General features: G+C 39.0%; 1 protein-coding gene across 2 annotated transcripts in view; it reads right to left on the reverse strand.

The window, feature by feature from the left end:
* Positions 1–22,249, reverse strand: part of NELL1 (neural EGFL like 1) — a 984,256-nt gene that overhangs the window by 785,398 nt on the left and 176,609 nt on the right. For both annotated transcript variants that reach the window (XM_033205025.1, XM_033205024.1), the window contains exon 4: positions 6,376–6,546. In XM_033205025.1, coding sequence (XP_033060916.1) covers positions 6,376–6,546 — 171 coding nt within the window. The remainder of the gene's footprint in view (positions 1–6,375; positions 6,547–22,249) is intronic.

Consider the following 22,249-nt stretch of genomic DNA (forward strand, 5'->3'; position numbering starts at 1 on the left):
AGCCCTGCCAGGATCAACAAAAAATCTTACATAGCAGGGGGTGTTTCCCTCCCCACCCTGCCTCAGTTACAGATTTTTAAAGTGATTCTATTGGTGTAAAAAGCACGCAATACTGTGCTGCACTACAGACCAGAGAACTCAAAGACAAACTCCTGGAGAACCTTGCTTAGGATCTGGAAAGTAGAATAACCTCAGAAACCTCACATTGTTCAGTGAACCTACATTACACATTATGTCCTGAATCCATGGGACATAAGCCACTATTTTCACAGAGGTAAAAATTGGACTAAATGTTACTCATTTTCAGTACAATACATTAAAACCTTCTCTATATGTTGGTACATGTCTGTTGTACTTAATGATGTTGTATGTTCATAAAGAAGCTTAACATTTTCATAGGATTTGGCATACATTCTCTTTTTTTTTTTTTTTTTTTTTTTTTTTTTTTTTTTTTTTTGAGGCGGAGTCTCGCTCTGTCTCCCGGACTGGAGTGCAGTGGCCGGATCTCAGCTCACTGCAAGCTCCGCCTCCGGGTTTACGAGGATTTGGCATACATTCTCTAGCTAAATTCCTACCACAACGCTATGATAGAAGAATTAATATTATTCCCATTTTAAGATGCAAGAGCAATTTCTGGCATATGAATAAGTGAATGAATGAACGAGAAAATTAGACATAGATTTCTTGCTTTCATACTCCTGCATCATTACACAAAATTTACATTTTATAAATGGCAAAACTAAGACTAGGGCCCAAAATGTGTTTCCATCTAGGTTAAACCGCAGAGCTCAAATGCCTCAAATATGAAACATGGAAGACAACTCTTTCCTTTTCCTTCCCTCTCCCACACTTCCTTCTCTGTCTCTCCCTACAGGCCTTCCCTCACTACCAACTCGATACTACTTGCCCGTACACACTTTTCTCTCACCAGACTAGGTTTGGCATTGTGACGCCAGTGAGACAAACCTTGTTCTAAGCCTGACTCGTGTGACTGATACAGAATCAGATCACATAATGGTGAAACCATAAAGCTGTAGAGATTGTCATGCATTTTCACCTAGGCTGGTAAGAAATTGAGAGGTTACTCCAAGTCCCCCAGGAGCTTCCCCTACTGTGACCTCCCAGGCCTGATTGTCTATACCAGGAATCCAGCAATACGTCATATACTGACTGTTGTACCACATCTCTTGTTCTCTTGCCTTGTACTGTTATTTAAATTTACACACGAGGATGTCCTATCTTCCTAGCTTCCTTGCCATCTCTTCCTAGATAGAGGATCTGAAGCTGCTTTGTTAGTTTGACATGAGGCATATGGTAGCTTCCAATTTTATTTTAATTAATTTTGATAATGAGTTGTGCTCTTGTATTTCTGTTTATGAAGTAAAGAGCCTATCGGTTGGAGAACCAGGAGATTGAGAGTCTCAGTCTGGCTCTCTTGAAAGCTGAGACCTCTGATAGTCATCTCTTAATTTCCCTCTGCATTCTATAGCAGAAATGCTTATATAAAACCATTATCATGCATTAGACTTGTGATTTAACCACCTCAAAAAATACGAGGTTAAATAATATGTCGGTAAGTAGTTGCAGAGCTCTCTGGAAGGAAGATGCTATATCAACAGATTTCATTACGAAAAGTCTACACATATAAACAGATATTCACAACCTGAATTTACTCAGAAATTTTAGATAGAAACCTCGAATTACTGACTCATTCAGTGATTTGTAGCAAGTTTAGTTTTGGATTCTGCATGCTTTTCAAGGTCAGTTGTATGCAAAAATTGGATGTGCTCTGTGGATAATAAATAGCACATGTTAAAAGGAAAAGCTAAATATGTTTAGGCTAGTCTAGACTATAATCACTTGTTAACTCCCTGTCAAGGTGACAATCGGGCTGCAGATGTGTGTATATGTGCCATACACATTTGAACAAGTCTGAAAAAATAAGACGAGAGTTCAGAGCTAAGTTGAAATGTGGCAGACTACACTTAAGAGCTGAATTTTTCCAGCGATGAGGAATGAGGAGGTTAACACAGGGTAGGGATGCCTGCATATCACAAAACGTGCTGGTCAAAGGCTGGGTGAATTAAAAGCCGTCCATCTCTTAGCTGCTGAGGAGCTCAGCTCCACTGTCACTTCAAGACCAAGATTCTGGCAGTCACTGTTTCCATTTCTTCCCATTGTTCAGCTGCCATTGAGAGTTATCAAATCAGCCTGCTCACAGGGCTTTGGTTTGCATCCAGGCTTCCTCTGATACCAAGGGATTAGGCCCAATCACTGAGAGGGGCGCTGGTGGTTTCAGAACAAATTTAAAATGACTAAATGAACAAGCCAAGAACTTCCTGATGGCAAGGACTCTTATTTCCTTGTATCCTGCACAGCCTGGCAGAGATAGTGTGCCCAATAAATTAATTTGATGGGCTGAATGAAAATTAAAAGTTACAAATAAAGAGAAGGAAATAAAATTCATTTTGTTCTGAAAGGGAAAAGTTGCTTATGCACCGAATCCCAGATGTTGGTGGATTCTGTCCTTTAAGTAATAGAGACAGGCTGTAAAGTGAGCTGAGAAGGGAGAGGGTGAATCTAAGGAAGGTTTGTTCAGGTTTCATTCCAGGCTTCGTTGGGAACTCTTAATATAAAAGGCAGCCAGAGAAAAACCCAAGGCAATGGAGATAATCAGTTTGCCCACCCAACTGAATGGTTCCTTTTATTTTTCTAGCTTGAGGTAATCTACTATCCACACATCAGGAACTTCTAACTAGGCCCAGCTAAACAGCTGAAGCAAGGAGAAAAGTGTCTCGGTAGCAAGCAGAAAGTGTTGAACTACCGACTAAAATAGCAGTTGCTTTTCTTGTGACAATTTGTACAATTAGGTCTGAAAAAGTTCTGTTTCTCAATTCTGACGTAAAAAAAATAATGTGCAAAGTCCTGCCACATTAATATTCCTTAGAGCAACGGAATTATCTGGGAAATCTTCTCTTCTTGATTTTAGATGTTTTCGTGGTCCCTGAACCTTCTGTAGTATCTCTCCCTTGGAAAAATTCCCTGGTGTGCTTGTCTTTGGCAGTATATGTCATTAGCACACTATGGAAGTCACCTGGAGGGTGGGTTAGACTAAGGTTTTGGAGGTAGCTTCAGACTCAAAGTTTTGGTTATATGCTTATTATATTATGTGATTCACACCTAGTTATTTATCTTGACCTTTTCCACTTTCAAATCTGCAAAATGGGTCTAGTAAAACTGTCCCCATATCCCAAGGAATACTATTCCTGGCACATTACCTGGCCTATAGTAGAGGCTCAATAAATGTATATCCCTTCTCCAGCACCAATGCAAAGGGTTCCATCAGTTAGATTCCACATCTTCCCAAGCAGCTCCCAGGATTAGCAATGTAAGACATGTGGCAGGGAAATACTAGAAAGGAACAAACTGCTCACCTTGAATCTTGGCCTTCCCTCATGTACCAAATAAAGTGTCAATGGTCCCCACTATTGGGCTAAATAGCTTAGTAGTAGCTAGATGCAGACACTCATAGGTCAAACTTGGGTTCAAATCCTGGTGCTGCCATTTATTAGTAGCAGGATTACAGACAAATATATAACCTCAGTTCCCTCATCTTAAAAAGAGGAAAAACAGAATGAATATGGAATAAGTTAATCTACGTAAAGCACACAGCACTGTGCCTAGCACAGTCAACATTCAAATGTTACCTAACATCATCTCCTTTCATGCTCTAATTAGCAGAACACTACTGGGTGAGAGGCTGAGAAAAACTCTAAGGGTAGACAACAGGGATCAAAAAATAAGAATCACAAGGTAGTATGAAATGGATAGCTGAAATTCACTCTCTGTGAGGGTGACTGAGACTAAAAGTGATAGAACCGGCATCTTGATATATGGGACAGAGCTTCCACTACTCTCAAGTTGGCAAGTTCTGGCTGGGAAGAAACTTGTGAAGAAGGTAAGGTTTGTGTCATGCATTACACACTACCCTCTCCTTAAACCTTTTCTCCTTCTTACCCTCCTTCAGGTAACTGGTCTTCCAAGACTTCATTTATTTGTTGTAGCCCAGCCTCTCCACCAAATTCCTTCCGCTCTTTGTAAACCCGTGGTTTTGAAATGCCAGTCCATGCACCAAGGGTAGACTGCCCACATGGAACCTATATGGAGGGCTTGTTAAAAATATTGCTTCTCAGGTTCCACCCTCAGGGAATCTAATCCTGTAGGTCAGAGGCAAAGCCTGGTTATCCATTTTTTTTTAATATGTTCCCCAGGTAATTCTTAGGTACAGTCAGATTTTGGAATCATGTTTCTAGACTTTTCCTATATGAAAATCAAAATTTACTTTTCTTATTACCCAGTCTTCTGGGGCCATTTTTTCTCTGACCTACCTGAAAAATGTATTTGTGTTTAGATTCTACGAATCATTAACTAGCAGCAACTTCATAAGCTTTCCCTCCAAGATCTTACATAAGGGACATGTTATGCCACAAGCCAAAGTATGAAAAATATTAAGAAAACAGAAAGAATATTTGGAATACCCTCAGTCAATTCTTTATAAATGGGAATGACTCTAAAGAATACTGTGAACTACAGATCTCCCATCCTCTTCTCACTCTCCTGGTAGAGAGGTCATGGTTGCCATGAAGGACGTACAACATATGAAAGTTTGAAGGCAGGGTCAAAGAGGTGCCATTGATACGCAGAGTAAATAACAACAACCACCACCAATGTGGATTGAGCACTAAAGGCCAACCACCATCTAAGAACTTTTCTAGAGAGAAGAATGTCAGGAAACAGAGGACAACTTTTGGAAGGAAGAAACCAAAAATTGCATAGCAAGAAAGCAGCAGTCTCTCCAGGACTCTGAAGTTGGAAATTACTAAACCAGGGTTTTGTGACCTCTTTCTGTCCTGTGGCTCAGAAGGATAAGCAGGGCTCTTCCTCTACAATCCCATTTGGACAGCATGTGGCTGGTAGGTCACAGTGGGTCATAGGAGTGCTGCCTGACAGGCCACTTTAATTCTAGAGAGTTGAAGGGGGCAATGAGCTCTTGAAAGTGAAAATGGATATAGCAGCTAAGCATTGGCTTTATCCAGTCTTCCCAGCCCCAGTCTGCAGGGTACAAAGGAGCTAGTGGTTTCTATGGAAACTCTGTCCAGACATACTTACTATATCTGGTGGAAACCACAATTCTTCAGAAGTCTAAAAAGCACCTTAAATAGGTCACATCAAAATGGACCAAGACTCACCTCAAGACGGCAAACCTTCCCTTGAGCCTGACACCAGTTGCCTGCCCTTCCAACTCTTCTAAAAGAAACTGCAGAGTCAGAGTGGCAGGCACATTCAAGCATCTCCTCATGAGAAATGTGGTCTAAAGCTGATTGACCTTGGAATATCTCTCCTCTTGATGGTTTTCGGAAGGCAGGCTATCCCCAATATGCCTGTTTTTTATCCTGGGTTCACGGAAGCAAGCCTTGTGTGGCTGAAAAGTCGTTTTAACTTTGATGGCATCATTAATGAGAATCAACAATGCATGGGCACTGCTCAGAATGCAAAAAAAATCTCTGTAATTGGACTCAGGTCACAATCCATAAGGATTTTCAGTGGGTTCTGGAGAGATAAAAATTTTCCCCTTGAACACCATTATCCAGCTGTCCAGCCATAAATGATGCAATAGAAGCCAATGGTCTCCCTCGTTCTTCAACTTTCATTAAGCCTGGCTCCAGTGACAGACAAGGGAGACAACATTTCCATCCCACCCCAACCCAAAACCTCCTGTAAAACCCCCCAGACCTCACAAATAGTCCCACCATCCCCTGACAAGCTGGAAGGCTCATTCCTCTGGAGAAAATACACGGCATCAATTCCAAAAGGCTCATACAACAGCCTCTTTAAGAAGCCTCCATTTGGAAAAGATATTTAAGCAAAGGTGAGCTTGATGAAGTGAAATAGAATTAGCTGCTTCAGTAGCACACGCTTCTCAGATTCATTCTAAGGTAGACGAGCTTATTCGCTTCCAAGTGGAACGAACTCAACAACAATATATCAATGTTAACTGTGATCACAGGTCCATGGAATTCCAGCCAGTGCCTGGAGCACACTGAGGTGCACTTACTATTCCCCAATCTGCAATCAACCTTTTGTACATTTGCTCCTAATCACGGGATACAGTTTCATCTTAATGAACTGTTTTCTTATCATATTACAGTTGGTCATTTCAGCATGCCTAATGTCCCATTTGGTAGGTTAAATTACAATTAGGGTCCCTTGGTGTTTGTTTCCTGGCAAGTCATGAAGGAATCTGATATTTTTTTCCCCTTTTCCATTGCTTGATTTCAAGGACAGGATCAGCAACGCTCAAAGACAAAGAAATACCTGTTACAGTCGACGTGGAGCAGGAGATGAGAGGCACTAACTGACAGTGCAACCTTGTGCCATCGTCCATCTGCCATCCGGTAAGGAAGTGCCTCTGTCCTTGGCTTCCCATTGTGTATGTAGTGATACCGAATCTCATCCCTCAGGCCGCTGCTCTCCAGTTCAAAATAGCTGTACGTAAAGGAACAAACATTTGTTTTATTTTAGTTCTGGATATCACAGCCATCATCAATCCCTCAACCCCTTACTACTGGGTCTCTCACGATCTAAAATTAGCTAAACATGACACAAAGAGCTAAGACCTGAAATCAATGCACTGTGTGACACCCAATGAATCTATTGTCTGAGAACCCTCAAGGCAACATCTTGAGCCTCTGAAACAGAGATCAATTGATCCACTGTGAGGTAACAAGCCACAGCTAATTAGCAAAACTCAGTGCAGTGTTTCTTAAATACTTCAAAGTACAAATCAGAACCCTCATTCAATGAATGTCTAAAAAAGGCCATTCATGTGGAATTGATCTATTGATGGCTATTTTTAGAACAATTATCTTTACTTTTTCAAGAATTAAAGGGAAATAGAAGTCATGTTGGACACAGGGATTGAAATACATTGTCAGAATGAAAAGATTAGTCTTTTTTCTTCTCCCTAAACAAAAAGATATAATTGAACAACAATTCCTAGATAATGAGCAGGGGAGAAAAGGTTGAAGCTAGACACAAAAGAATGAGTATTTCAAATTATCAGAGAATGAAATATGCAATTAAGGTTTTTCTTTTCCAAGATTATGATCCCGTTTTTCAGACCCATAAGAAATTCTTAGCCTTACTACTGTGGTCTGCACTTCAGTCATAAAATACTACAAGCAACTTTGGGACACTCCTCAGGCACACAACAGGGCTGGTACTTTCACAGGTGCCAGAACTATTTTGTTTCCTATGCCTCTCTTCTGAAATGTGTCATTGTCATCTACATTGGGCCTGATCCCACTGCCAGGGCTTGCAGTAGGTATTTCACATATACTAATTTATCACTCAAAAAACCCATGAGACTGGTATTATCTCTTTTTAAAAAACTTTAAAATTGAGATTAAGGATTAAACATACCCAAACTAGATTTAAACTTAGATCTAAATTTGATAGGGTGTGCACTTTCTACCAGTTTGTTGCCTATCCCAGAGGCATGATGACAAAGTGGTGGGGACAGCCTCACCAGGCACTAACTCCAACAACTCATTCATACAGGAAACTCCAGAGCAATTCGCCTAGACAGGTAACTAGGCTTAATCCCCAGATTTGGAAGGGCCTGCTGCTTCTATTCTAATCCACTGAGCTGGCTAACCCCACAAGCCAAACTGTATTTAATCTAAAAGACAAAATGCATTTTCTATGAGGACTAAAATGAATATATCATGAAACTCAGCCTCTATTGTGTGTGAATCCCAAAAGTCATGTCAAAGAACAAATACGTATGTCTTGCTCATCTTTCACAGATCTTTCCAAAGTAAACAGTGAAGGGCAAGCAGAGAGTCAAGACCAGCCTCTGACCCACCTCATTTGCACCAGTACAAAGAATCACGCCCAAGGTCATAAACTAAAAGAGGTTATTTATACCATAGCAGCCAGCTTCCAGGCCCAGGTTCACACTTATTAGTAATAATTTATGTAATACATACTTTATAAGACTGTACAAAAGGAAGTGCTTTAACAAAGAAGACATTTATTTTAAGGGAATTCTCCAATTTCTTCTAAGTTGTTAGAACACTGAAGAATCAAACAATCAGGGAACTTAGAGGTCAAGAAGATGTTATAGACTATTGGCCATCCATTAATTCATTCAACATGTCTTTACTGAACACATAATGAAAAACTAAAAAGGGGTTTAAAATATATATCCCACTTCTGAAGGTGCTTTGTGACTAGTGAAGAAGGAAGTAAAATATGTCCCTCCCCCCAAAAAACAGGTGGAAAATGGCCCAAAAAGAACAAATGAGGAGGTAAGAAAAGTCATTTCATGAATGATTGCCATATGCCAGGAATATGGCAAGTGCTTGCGTAGACATCATCTTTTTAATTTATTTAAGGTAGATTTCATTATCCCTATTTTACAGGTGATCAAAGATATTAAGTATCTTGCCCAAGACCATTTAGCACCTGTATAGAAATGCACCACGAGCTTATATTTGAGATCTTACCAGGATTCACACATCATGAGAAATCTCTCAATTACTTTAGTTTGACCAATAAGCAACTATTGGGGGAAGGGACATGACCTTGAAAGGGCTTCAATCAATGAGAATTAGAAATACTCACAGAAGTCACCTGATGGAATCATTAAACAGGAAGGCAAATATATTAAACCAGATTTCATCATTATTCTTGGGGTTGTGGCCTCATTGAGCAAGTATTCAATGTATTATAAACAGATCTCTTAAAGATCCCTTCACAAAGCACTGGAGTCAGTGATTACTTTGGGGTAATCACAAATATATAGCTATGAGAAAAGAAGTCTGTCCTGGTGTCAGGCAAATGATACTTGTATCTCAGACTAAAGTTTCTGGCCACATCCTGCACATATTCAAAAAGTGCTGCATCTCATGCAACTTGGATGAAAATCAAGATGATAGATTTTTGAAAAAACATGTCAGATAACTGCTGAAGCAGCCTTAGGGACAATAAAAACACTGGATGGCTAAGCGACATCTGGATAAAATTCTTTCATGAGGGCTGGGAGGAAAATAAGGCAACATTTCCAGGCAGTAATGCTCTACAAATAAAGATGTGCGGCAACTCTGAGCAGAAAGTCATTTGGCCTGATGGGATTTGGCTGTAGCCTGGAGGGAAGACTCATGTTTTGTAGTAGAACCTTGTGACTCAGTGTGGTCTACACACCACCAATAGCAGCATCACCTGTGGAATTTCAGATTATTGGGTAACCCCAAGGTCTACTGCAGCAGAATCTGCGTTTCAACAAAATTCCCAGATGATTCATGTTCTATGTTTATATCTCTGTTTAAGAAGCACTATAGTAGTACACCAGGTGTTGCCTTACTTCCTGGCCAGCTGGTCATGATGAGGGGAGCAGAAGTTTGATGCTATGAGCAAGTGAATAGAAGCCATGTCGTGCTGCCAGGTAGAAGGAGGACACTGGAAGTGATAGTAGGCTGGTATCTAGTGAGCAATCTACCCCTCACCAGTCCTCATGCTTCAGGACTCAGGTGTACTGGGGTTTTTTCACGAGTCTATGGGGAGAGCAGCTGTATAAATGATAAAACTACAAGTCAGATTTTGTAAGCGAAAGATTTTGCAAGCCCTTAGCCTTGGACCTCAGCCAAGTGTGTTGTTCCAACAAACTGCCTTCACTCCCAGAAAAGTCGGCTCATCCTACAAATATTTGAAAACAGCGGTGATATTCCCTCTTCTTTTTTCTTTTTCAAGCCAAGCATCCCCGGCTCCTTCCTTTATACTCCCATCTCCATCTAAACTATGAACCCCTCCTGGACAAAGATTCTGCCTTCTTCCTTTCACCAGCCTTCCCCATGTTGGTCACCATGTTCTAGGCATGGTCAAATGAATCAACTTTCCATTTAAATACAGCATCCAGGAATAAAGGCACTTGTACAAATGTGGTCTAATGCAAAGTACAGTGACACTATCACTTGCTTTGCTCTGAGCTGTGCACAACTATGCCTACACTGACTTTCCCATCAACTAACGCCCCAAGACCTTTCACACAAAATGTTATGAAGGCAAATCTTTTCCAAACTGTATTTACTTAGCTGAATTTTTTAAGCCCAGGCCTTTACTTAGGTGCAAGGTAGACCCTACTTAGAATCAACATGCATAATTCCCCAAAGGTCCACCCTTGAGTATTAGGTACAATCAGTATTACTATGAACTGAAGTCAATTTTCATAAGACTATCTGAATTCCTTAGTAGACTGAAAATAAATTCAGGAGCAATAATTCTAAAAATTTAGGTAAAGATCAATCAAGTTATTTTTATCAAAATTTTTATCATTTTCCCCAAAATTGATACCAAAGGTATCCTATCTTGAGATGACATACATATATAATATTAAAATATAATATATAATACAATTTTATATGTATATATTTATAATAAAATTTTATATTTTTATATATATAATAGAAGGGTGAGATATATTCAAAATGTTAAAGTGATTATTGCTGGATGAATTATGTGGCTTCTGTGTACAAGAGTGAAAACAGTAAAAGTTAATTTTAGATAGTATCCAGCACTAATTCACAAGTAAAGGTAAAACATTTCTTAGAAAAGGTCTCTTTTCCAGTTATTCTACAAGGATATATACTAGCTATTTAGAGAAATATATCACACCCCAAAGAGCTCCAGAGTTAGTACAGTACCTGCTTACATTCCAACAATGATTTTTCTGTGGCCCTGAACAAACCATTGCTTCCTAGGAGTTTGGGTGGGGAGGTCAAAGCAAAATGGATTTGGGAAACAAGACGACACCCTTTCCCAGTGTGTACCCCTAGCAGGACTCTCCAGATAGACAGAAACCCAGGCAGGCATCCAGCTACTTTCTGTAAAAGGAACAAGCCACCACATATATAGAGAGAGTACCTGGGTAGATCATTTCCCAAAATCCTGGAAAATCCTAAAGATGATGAAAAAAATAAGTTTCTCAGCATAGTACCTACAATTTTGTAGGACCTCAATAAAGGGTAACTCTATTTTAATGGGCAATAATAATAACAATGATAACAAAAACAATATAGCTAACATTATTTATGTAATAATAGCTAATACTTATTGAGTACTAATCATTACTAGGAGAACGGTCTTTAGGTTTGTATATTTCATATCAAAATAATTCCTACCACAAACCTGTAAAATATTTTACTTGTTTTAACAAATATTTCTATAGTACTGACTATGGGCCAGGCACTGGTCTGCAAATATTTACTCATGTAATCCTCATAACAACATTAAAAATTACCAACTATTATCATCCCTATTTTATAAAAGATGAAACCAAAGTACAGAAAGATTAAATAACTTGCCCAAGTTTGTACAGGTAGATAAGAACAGATCCAGGATTTAAACAAAAGCAGTCTAGTTCCAGGCTTCATGCTTTATGCTGCAACTCAAGTCCATATTTTAACCACTACCTCATTTTACAGCTATGAAATTAAAGATGTAAAGCTCAGACCACTATAGGAGGCAGAGCTATGACTTGAACCTGAGTCTGGTAGACACCAAAGTGTGGTGGCAACATCCCATTACTTTCTACTGTGTCAGGTGTTTTAAATACATTATCTGTAATTCTGGCAATTATCTTAAATGGTACTTATTATTATATTCGTAAGTGTGAAGTGTGAGATCCAAAATGATAAAGTGCCTTGCCTACAGCCACGTCACTCCCATGATTCAAGTCCAGGTTTGCTTAATTCCACCACACTGTGCTCCTCTCTGGGTTCAGTGGCATGATCACATCAGCGTCAGAACAAAACAGTTCCAGTGAACTCAGGCAGCCTCCATCCATGGTTCTGATGCCCTCAGTCAAGGTATGCTGCCAAGTCATACTATTGCAGACCCAGGCGCCAGCCCTCATTCTTTATGCTAATCTCATCACTGTGGAAAGAAATGCTACAGTAGTTCATGTTGAAGCTCTTTTTTTTTTTTTTGAAACAGAGTCTCACTCTGTTGTCCAGGCTGGAGTACAATGGCATGATCTTGGCTCACTGCAACCTCCACCTCCCACATTCAAGTCATTCTTCGGACTCAGCCTCCTGAGTAGCAGGGATTACAGGCGCCCCGCCACCACACCCGGTCAATTTTTGTATTTTTAGTAGAGATGGGTTTCACCATGTTGACCAGGCTGGTCTCGAACTCCTGACCTCAAGTGATCTGCCCACCTCAGCCTCCCAAACTGCTGGGATTAGAGGCGTGAGCCACCGCACCCAGCCCAAGTTGAAGCTCCTGTCTCTTTCCTGGTCCTAAGTCCACTGTTTGGCTGACAAAGAGATTAAGCCAACAACACAAGGCAGGTATACCGTGCCCCACCTTAGACCAGGGGTCTCAATGGCTATGTATCTTGAAAAAGAGGAAGTGCCACCATTTTTAATGAAGTAGTAGTGGGACTACTGAAGCTTGAGTTGCAACCTTAAACTTGCCAGACAAAGCATGTGATTTTTGGCATATCACTGACAAAAATGATATCGTATCACTGTCCCTCTATGCCCCAGTTTTTTAATGTGTCTTAAGTAAAGTAATTATATCTGATCCACAAAGCCCTAGGATTCCTCAAAAGGCTCTTAGAGTCCATGGCAGAGGGAAAAGACAAGGCCCATTACCTTTTTTAACCAGAGCAACTTCACTGTCATCTATTACATAAATTGGAGTTTCCTGTAAGATTTCATTTGGATAAAAGAGATCCACCTCCAAAAACAGTTTTAAACTATTGAACTAAATAATTTTTAAAGTCCAGCTCAGGTCTAAATTCCTAGAATTCTTATGCTAATTTGCATCTGATTGGTTGGTCAATTAGTTTCATTCTATTCTTGATATTATGTCACATTCAGGCTCCAGACTCCTTATCAGCCTGGAGGAGAGAAGAACGAGAGGTAAGTGTAGCAGATGTAGCTAATATCTACACCCCGCCTTCTCCCTGGGCACTGGGCACATACTAAAGTATATTCCCCAGTTCCCTTTAATCTAGAAGGGACCACATGAGTAGTTGTCACCAAAAAAAACACCACGAGCAGAGGTGCTGTCTATTATGTCCAGGCCAAAACAGTTAACAGAGGATGTGCCTTATCCATGCCAGTTGCAGAGGTCCAGTGGAGAATTCTGAGGCCTTATTGGGTGGTGGCACCATATGGTGGAGAAAGTTTGGGTCTATAAATGACTTCATGGAGCACAGATACCTTTCCTCACACAGATTAACACTGAACTGGGAAGTAAACAAAAATAAACTTTTACTGATAATAACCAGTGAAATTTAAAGATTACTAGTCTACCTTGACTCAGTAAAGAGAGGTACAGAAACATGAAACCAAAGAAAGGCAAAAAGAAAAAAAGCTGAAAAGTAACAATGGGCACAAGTCATTGCTGGTCTATAAGTAAAAAGAAATGGCAGCAGGTATGAACATAGTCATCTCCTGTCCTGTGTATCACATATAATCTGGATTACATGGCTTAATACTCTGTTGGGAAAATTGTACTTTCAGTCACAACGTCTCCCATCTCGCATACTCTTCTGCAATGTGAACTTCACATTCCTTACCTTGAAAAGTGGGAACTGTCTCCTCCCCTTGAACCCGCATGGACTTGTAAGTACTTTAAGGGCAAAAGTAATGCCTGGTGACTTCCATAAATGTAAAACTGCAGTTTCTATCTTGTTTACCAGAACACTTGTGCTTTAATCCCTAAGTCACCTTGTAAGAAGTCCAACTACCCTGAGGCCACCTTGCTGTGAGGAAGTCCAGACCGTACTGGGGAGGTGGCATGTAGGTGCTCTAGTTGACAACCCCAACTGGGATTCCAGCCAACAGCCATTATTACTTTAATTTTTTTTATTATTATACTTTAAGTTCTAGGGTACATGTGCATAACGTGCAGGTTTTGTTACATATGTATAGTTGTGCCATGTTGGTGTGCTGCACCCATTAACTCATCAGCACCCATCAACTCGTCATTTACATCAGGTATAACTCCCAATGCAATCCCTCCCCCCTGCCCCCTCCCCATAAGAGGCCCCAGTGTGTGGTGTTCCCCTTCCCGAGTCCAAGTGATCTCATTGTTCAGTTCCCACCTATGAGTGAGAACATGCGGTGTTTGGTTTTCTGTTCTTGAGATAGTTTGCTGAGAATGATGGCTTCCAGCTGCATCCATGTCCCTACAAAGGACACAAACTCATCCTTTTTTATGGCTGCATAGTATTCCATGGTGTATATGTGCCACATTTTCTTAATCCAGTCTGTCACAGATGGACATTTGGGTTGATTCCAAGTCTTTGCTATTGTGAATAATGCCGCAGTAAACATACGTGTGCATGTGTCTTTATAGCAGCATGATTTATAATCCTTTGGGTATATACTCAGTAATGGGATGGCTGGGTCATATGGTACTTCTAGTTCTAGATCCTTGAGGAATCGCCATACTGTTTTCCATAATGGTTGAACTAGTTTACAATCCCACCAACAGTGTAAAAGTGTTCCTGTTTCTCCACATCCTCTCAGGCACCTGTTGTTTCCTGACTTTTTAATGACTGCCATTCTAACTGGTGTAAGATGGTATCTCATTGTGGTTTTGATTTGCACACCAGCTTTGTGAGTGAAAACACCTCCAGCTGGCCTGCCCAGCTGTCTACTCTTCTCACTGAATCCACAAAAGTGGTAGAATAGAGATAAGTCATCCTGACCGGGCGCAGTGGCTCAAGCCTGTAATCCCAGCACTTTGGGAGGCCGAGACGGGCGGATCACGAGGTCAGGAGATCGAGACCATCCTGGCTAACACGGTGAAACCCCGTCTCTACTAAAAATACAAAAAAAAAAAAAAACTAGCCAGGCGAGGTGGCGGGCGCCTGTAGTCCCAGCTACTCGGGAGGCTGAGGCAGGAGAATGGCGTGAACCCGGGAGGCGGAGCTTGCAGTGAGCTGAGATCTGGCCACTGCACTCCAGCCTGGGTGACAGAGCGAGACTCCGTCTCAAAAAAAAAAAAAAAAAAAGAGATAAGTCATCCTTTACTGGGCTCTGTCCAAATTCCTGATCCACAGAAACTGTGAGCAAAAGTTTTGGGGTAGTTTTTTTTATACATCAATAGAAACTGGAACACTCTAACTTCGGGTATACAGATTTTTATTATATCTTTAAAAAATTAAAACTATAACTTAAGTATGTTTCTATTAAATGCCTGGGTCATTGGCCAGATAACCAAATCTCAAAATGTTGATTTTCTGCTTATAAATAGCACCACAGATATATAACTATGCATTTTCTTTTAACTTATAAAAATAGAATTCTACCAAAAATGTAATTTAATATAAATAAACCATTATGTATTTTAAAATACATGGTTTTCAGAGGCTATTTAAAGAAATAAATACCTTAGGACTACTTTGATATCTTTCTCATTCATCTGTTATTCTTCTTGTATCAAACCCAAACATTTTGGCCTCAAGCTTCTTGTTTACAGTAATGGAAGTGGCCACGTTGGTGGTTCTTTCACGAATCAGACATCTTTGGGTTCCAGGTCCATGTCCCCTTTACGGCTACAGAGCTATCTGACTAAACTAAAGGAAAGTCTTGATTTTCCTAGACAAACTTCTGGTACTCTCAACTTCTGTTTCCTTTATTAAGAGCAATATGGAAAAAGAATATATACCCGAAAAAAATATGCCAGGTATAACGAGGCTTCAGAACCCAGATATCTTGCGATCAATCCCTCCCCTCTGCCATTCAATCCATGTGTGAATGTGGGCAGGACACACCATTTCCCTAAACCTTCTTTTCTTCATCTAGTTGAAAATAAACATCTACTTCACAGATTTGTTTTGAGAATAAAATGACATACATTTGTAAATCGTCTTACAAACTGCCTAGTATCCAATATTGAAGATGATTTCCCTTCATCTTTCTATATACATGAAAATAAACAGCCTTACAAAGGTGTGATGCTGCTGAAAGCATACGCATTCTGCCTTTTCTCAGAAAGAAATGTTTTTCTACCTTTCCCTTCCTCTTGTTTAGACTAGACCTGGTGATTTTACTTGTAGTTGTAAGGTTACATATTAGTTCTGTACTCAATCCTCTTAGCAAACATATAGCAAGAGATTAATCGTGACAGCAATTACCAACTGCCTTTGTTATCGAAAATAAAACACTCACTGTTAAATGAAATGTAAAACTCTGGCTCTTTATGCCCATTCAAAACTGTTCTATTATACTCTTTAAAAATCCACATGGTATTAGCCATGCTGTATTTAATAAAGTAAAGGCTGGCTTCTAACTTCCCTAGAGAACCAAGAAAAATACATGAAACTTCAGGCAAGTTACGATAGAAAAATAAAATTAGTGACAGAATACACTTTTTAAAAAAATCAGCTAATTTAGCAGGACAAGGGGTGAGGAATCATTTGGTTTTTATTGTCAAGGACTGCAAATAAAGTCAAATAAAAACATTTATTAAGCAACCAAGCCGAAGGCACTAAGCTTGGAATTGCACAACTGCATCTTAAGACTAAGGTATAACTTTGGATCTCCGGGAACTCAAAATTAAGATGTTTATGAATATCAAGATTTAGGAAATAGGCACTAAATATATCATGGTGGTTGTAGTTGTAGTGGTAATGCTAATCATACTCATGACCAAAACATATGTAGCACTTTCTATACTTCTTTCTAAATTTTATCTAAAATGCTTAAAGAAGAAATATTACTGTTCCCAAACAAGAAATACAATCTTCAGTTTTCTAAATTTTTTTATTTCTATTGTTCAGAAGTAAACTGATATATCTATAAAGGTACTCAGTAGAAAATTTCCCTCTCATCCTGTACCCAGTCTTCCCAGTATCCAACAACCCTTATAGGCAACTAGTGTTGGTGTCCCATGTATTTGTACAAAGTTTTTTATGGTAAACTCTTTTAGAATAGTTTTATATTTGCAGAAAATTACAAAAATAGACTTTCCACATATCCCACACCCAGTTTGCCCTATTAATTAATAGTTTATTAACCAAGTCTATATTTTATTTAGATTTTCTTAGTTTTTACCTAATACCCTTCTTATGTTCCACATTCCCATCTAGGATGCTACAATACATTTGTTTGTCATGCCTTCTCAGGCTCCTTAGAGCTGTGCCAGTTCAGACTTGTCTTGCTTTTTTTATGACCTTGACAGTTTTGAGGAGTACTGGCCAGGTATTTGGTAAAATATCTGACAATTGGGATTTGTCTAATTTTTCTCATAATTATACTAGGGTTGTGACTTTTGGGGAGGAATACCATAGAAGTAATGTGCAAATCTCACAGCATCATATCAAGAATGCATTCTACTACATGACATCACTACTGATGTTACTGTCAGGGTTTATCTCCCTGGCTAAGTGTTTGTCAGTTTTCTCCATTATAAAAATACTCTTCCCCCTCCCAGTTCTATACTGTCCTCTTTGGAAGGAAGCCACTCTGTGGAGCCCACACTTTAGGAGTGGAGAGTTATATTCCACCTCTTTGAGGATGGACTATTGAAATGAAAATCCTCATTTTACATAAATTATTAGAATTTTACTGCATGGGATATTTATCTATTCTCATTTATTTATTTATTCAAACACTTATTATATCAGTGTAGACTCATGGGTTATCACTTTTTACTTTGGGTTATAATCCAACACTGTTTATCTTGTTGCTCAAATTGTTCCAGCTTTAGCTGTTGGACGTTTTTGAGCTGGTTCCTTTGAGTTACTCCCATCATGTTTCCTGTTTTGTTTTATTTTGTTTTGAGCATTTCCTTACTTTCTAGTACTACAAGATGCTCAAGGCTCATCTTATATATTTCCTGACCCAATCCTAAAATCAACCATCTCTCCAAGGAAGCCTTGTTCCTTTTACTGAAGAATGGTATTAGAAATCAAGATTTGGCCACTATGTGTGCTCATTGCTACAAGATATTGTTGCTTCTGAGCTCTCTCAGCCAACAGAGCAAAGAAATATATGTGTGTGTATAACAATCAGTACATATACACATATCTGTAGATATTTCTATATGTATCCATTTGTATCTAAAGCTAAACATGAATTCATAATGACGTCTTAAACTCTAATCCATTATCACATAGATAATTGTAGTCTCTGTCCCATGCTTATCTGTAATCTCCCATGATCTACCATCCATTAACTTAATTATTCACTTTCTGTATACATGTATAGTGGTTTTAATATCATTAACCAATACCCTCAGGTAAACAACTGTATCAACTCAAGTGAAGGGTCTACATACAGTTCCTTCGGCCTTTAGTCCTACCTACTCCATTCATGTCCAAAGTTCCAGAAGTCAGCTCCTATTTCCCCAATCCCCGTTGCTGAAGTTATTTCATACATTTGTAATACAGTTAGATAATTGTTACATTCTGAATTCCATCCTGGGATCTCTTAACTTCCTAAATGATTTTTTTAAATATGCACACATTGAGGTTTATTCTCTGCACTGTAAGGTTCTGTGGCTTTTGACATATGCATAGTGTCATGTATCCACCATTACAGAATTACACCCAATAGTTCCACTACCTAAAAAATTCCTCTGTTCTTCACCTATTTAACTCTCCCCCAACTCCCAAAGCCCTGGAAATCATTAATCTGTTTGTTATCTTTTTTTTCATCTTTTTTTTTTTTTCTGGCTTTTTCCAGAATGTCATATAAATGGAATGATACAGTATTCAGCCTTTTCAGACTGGGTTCTTACACTAAGTAATATGCATTAAAGATTCATCCAAATAGGATCAACCATAAAAAAAAAAAAAAGATTCACTCATGTCTTTGCATGGCTTAGTCATGCTTTTTTTTTTTTTTTTATAGCTGAGTAATACATCATATAGATGTACCACAGTTCATTTATCCATTTACTTATTGAGGGACTTGGTTACTTCCTGTTTGTATGCAGGATTTTTTGTGAAAACAAGTTTTCAAATCAATAGGTAAATACCTAGAAATGCAATTACTGGATTTTGTTATAAGACTATGTTTAGCTTTGTAAGAAACTGCCAAACTGCCTTCCAAAGTGGCCGTACTACATTACACTCAGACCACCAATAAACAAGGATTCCTGTTGCTATTGATTGCCACCAGCAATTGGTATTTTGGGGGTTTTTTGGGATTTTACCCATTCTAATTGGTGTGTAATGGTATCTCATTGTTTTAATTAGCATTCCCTAATGATAAATGATATACAGCATTGTAATATGCTTATTTCCCATTTACATATCTTCCTTAGTAAGATGTCTATTCAGATATTTTGCCTATTTAAAAAAATTGGGTTATTTATTGTTGAGTTTACTTACTGTTGAGTTTCAAGTGTTCTTTATAAATGTTGGATATAAATCCTTCCTCAAATGTGTGTTTTTCAAATTTTTCTCCCAATCTATAACTTTTTTTTTCTTTGTTTTGAGACAGAGTCTTGCTCTGTCACCCAGGCTGGAGTGCAGTAGTGTGATCTCCATTCAGTATAAGCTCCACCTCCTGGGTTCACACCATTCTCCTGCCTCAGGCTCCCGAGTAGCTGGGACTACAGGCACCTGCCACCACATCTGGCTAATTTTTTTTTTTTTTTTGTATTTTTAGCAGAGATGGGGTTTCACCATGTTAGCCAGGATGGTCTTGATCTCCTGACCTCCTGATCCGCCTGCCTTGGCCTCCCAAAGTGCTGGGATTACTGACATGAGCCACTGCGCCCAGCCTGTAACTTGTTTTTTTAATCTCTTAATCTTTCTGGTAGAGCAGAAGGCTGTAGCTGTAATAAAAATCTAACTTAACAACTGTTTCTTTTATGGATCATGCTATTCATGTTGTACCTAAAAGCTCATCACCAAAGGTATGTTTTCTTTTAGGAGTTTTATAGTTTTGCATTTTACATTAAAGTACATAATCTATTTTGAGTTAATTTTTGTAAAAGGTATAGGGTCAGTATGCACCTAATTCTTTTGAATACAAATATCCCATTGTGCAAGCATCATTTGTTAGGAAGAAAAGAACCTTTTCTCCAAAGGTTTCTTATGCTATGAAAGCAAGTATAAATATACTATTTTGTCCCACCTCTTTAACACAAATGGTAGCATAGTATTCTCACTGTTCTATACTTTTTTCAATTCATGTAATAAGAAAGCTTTCTTATACAGACAGCATTTTCTTTATTTTTACTGTTTTCAATTTGATACATATTCTCCCACTCAAAATTAAAATCACTCACTTATCTACAACACAAATTCAAATTACAACTAGGTAAAGGGCCATTTTCTCAAGGCTAAGCCAGGCTTACATACTGTGAAAGCAAGACTGCAAATCATATATGCAAAGAAGGCACTAAGTGTAAAGATAAGTAAGTAACAAGCGCAAGGTAATACAAAAACCTTTGACATGTATACCTCTTGTCAAAGATTTTGCATGTGACTCGATAAAATAAAAACTGATGGAAAGATAGACAACAATACAAGCTTGACCTTTAAAAGGAAGAGAGGAGATCCACTCTTGAATGGTGATGTAAGAATGTTTCAAAAAGAAGCTAGATGTAGAAGAATGATTTAGACTGGAGTGAAATAGGTAAGAAAAGTGCTTCAGGAGTGGGGAAAATGTAAAAACATGGAGGAAGAAATGTGTCTGGCATGCTTAGGCAACAAAGAAAGAAGTATGAACAGCACTGATGATGTATACAAACAGATCAGAGGAGTTGTGAAGCAACAGAAAGGTAAGTTGGAGCTAGATACATAGAACCAACCACCGACATTTGGCCCTTTGGCCCTTTTTCCTATAGCCTAGCAGTTCTCAAACCATTTTACGTTAGGACTGATAGGCAGGTAATGTTCAAACACTCCCACGGGTGTCACCAGTTATACAAAATTTGTTTTCTTACCTCTAACTCCAGTCCTTTCTCCACCTCTCAGAAAGTGCATCCTAACAGTGACTCTATGTACCCTGACTCCACAGTAATATGTTAGGGTGCTTTTTTTCTTTTTTTTTTTTTTTTTTTTTTGAGACGGAGTCTCACTCTGTCACCAGGCTGGAGTGCAGTGATGATCTCGGCTCGCTGCAAGCTCTGCCTCCCAGGTTCACACCATTCTCCTGCCTCAACCTTTCAAGTAGCTGGGACTACAAGCGCCTGCCTCCACACGGGGCTAATTTTTTTGTATTTTTAGTAGAGATGGAGTTTCACCGTATTAACCAGGAGGGTGCTTTTTTACATAAATAAATCACCAATTTATATCTCCAGTCTAGACCTGTCTTCTGAACTGTATACTTGTATAACCAACTATCTACTCAACATCTCTTCCTGGATACCCCAAACTCAATACTCACAAGATATAACTCCTAATTCTTTCCCCAAAACCTGGGCCTCATCCATTATATCCTATATCAGAACAGAAGCTAAAAACCTAAGCATTGTCTTTGACACCTTTCTCTCCGCAGCACTTGATGTGCATACTATCAGCAAATTCTATCACTTCTGTTCCAAAGTATCTACCATATTTATCCATTCCAAATCTCCTTCACAGCTATCATCCTTATCTTATCCACAAACATCTACTACTAGCAACTATATAGATGCCTATCAGGTCTCACTGAATCCACCCTGGCCCATTCCAATCTATTCTACAGCCAAAGTTATGTTTTTAAAACAAAAATCCAATCATATTATCAACTTCTTCCAAGCACCCCCACTTCCAAGCTTAAAATCCATCAATGTCTTCTTATTCCTATTGAGTTCAAGCCTAGAAGTCTTAGGCATGGGCTTCAGGAACCTACATGCTCTAGCCCCCGCCTATCTTTCCAGTGTCAACTTTCTCACTCTCTATCTTACCCTCTATACACCAACATTCTTTCAAGTCTTCAAACATACCATGATCCCTCCCACTGCAATGTACTTGCTCCAACTACCTGGAAGGCTCTTAACCCATTCTTTCCCTAGCTAACTTCTACTCATTCAGCTCTCACTTTTAATGTCACCTCCCCAGGAAGTCCATTGACATGCACTCCCTACCACCACCTAGGGTTTTTTTTAATGAGACTGTGCTCCTTTACTTCACAGCTATCTGTTTGTACTTACATATTTTTCTCATTATTTTGTTAACATCTGTCTCCCACTGGATAAGCTTTATGAACACATGGACTATATGTTTTTC

This window comes from Trachypithecus francoisi, unplaced genomic scaffold (assembly GCF_009764315.1).
Source record: "Trachypithecus francoisi isolate TF-2019V2 unplaced genomic scaffold, Tfra_2.0 Lachesis_group8, whole genome shotgun sequence".
Lineage (NCBI taxonomy): Eukaryota > Metazoa > Chordata > Mammalia > Primates > Cercopithecidae > Trachypithecus > Trachypithecus francoisi.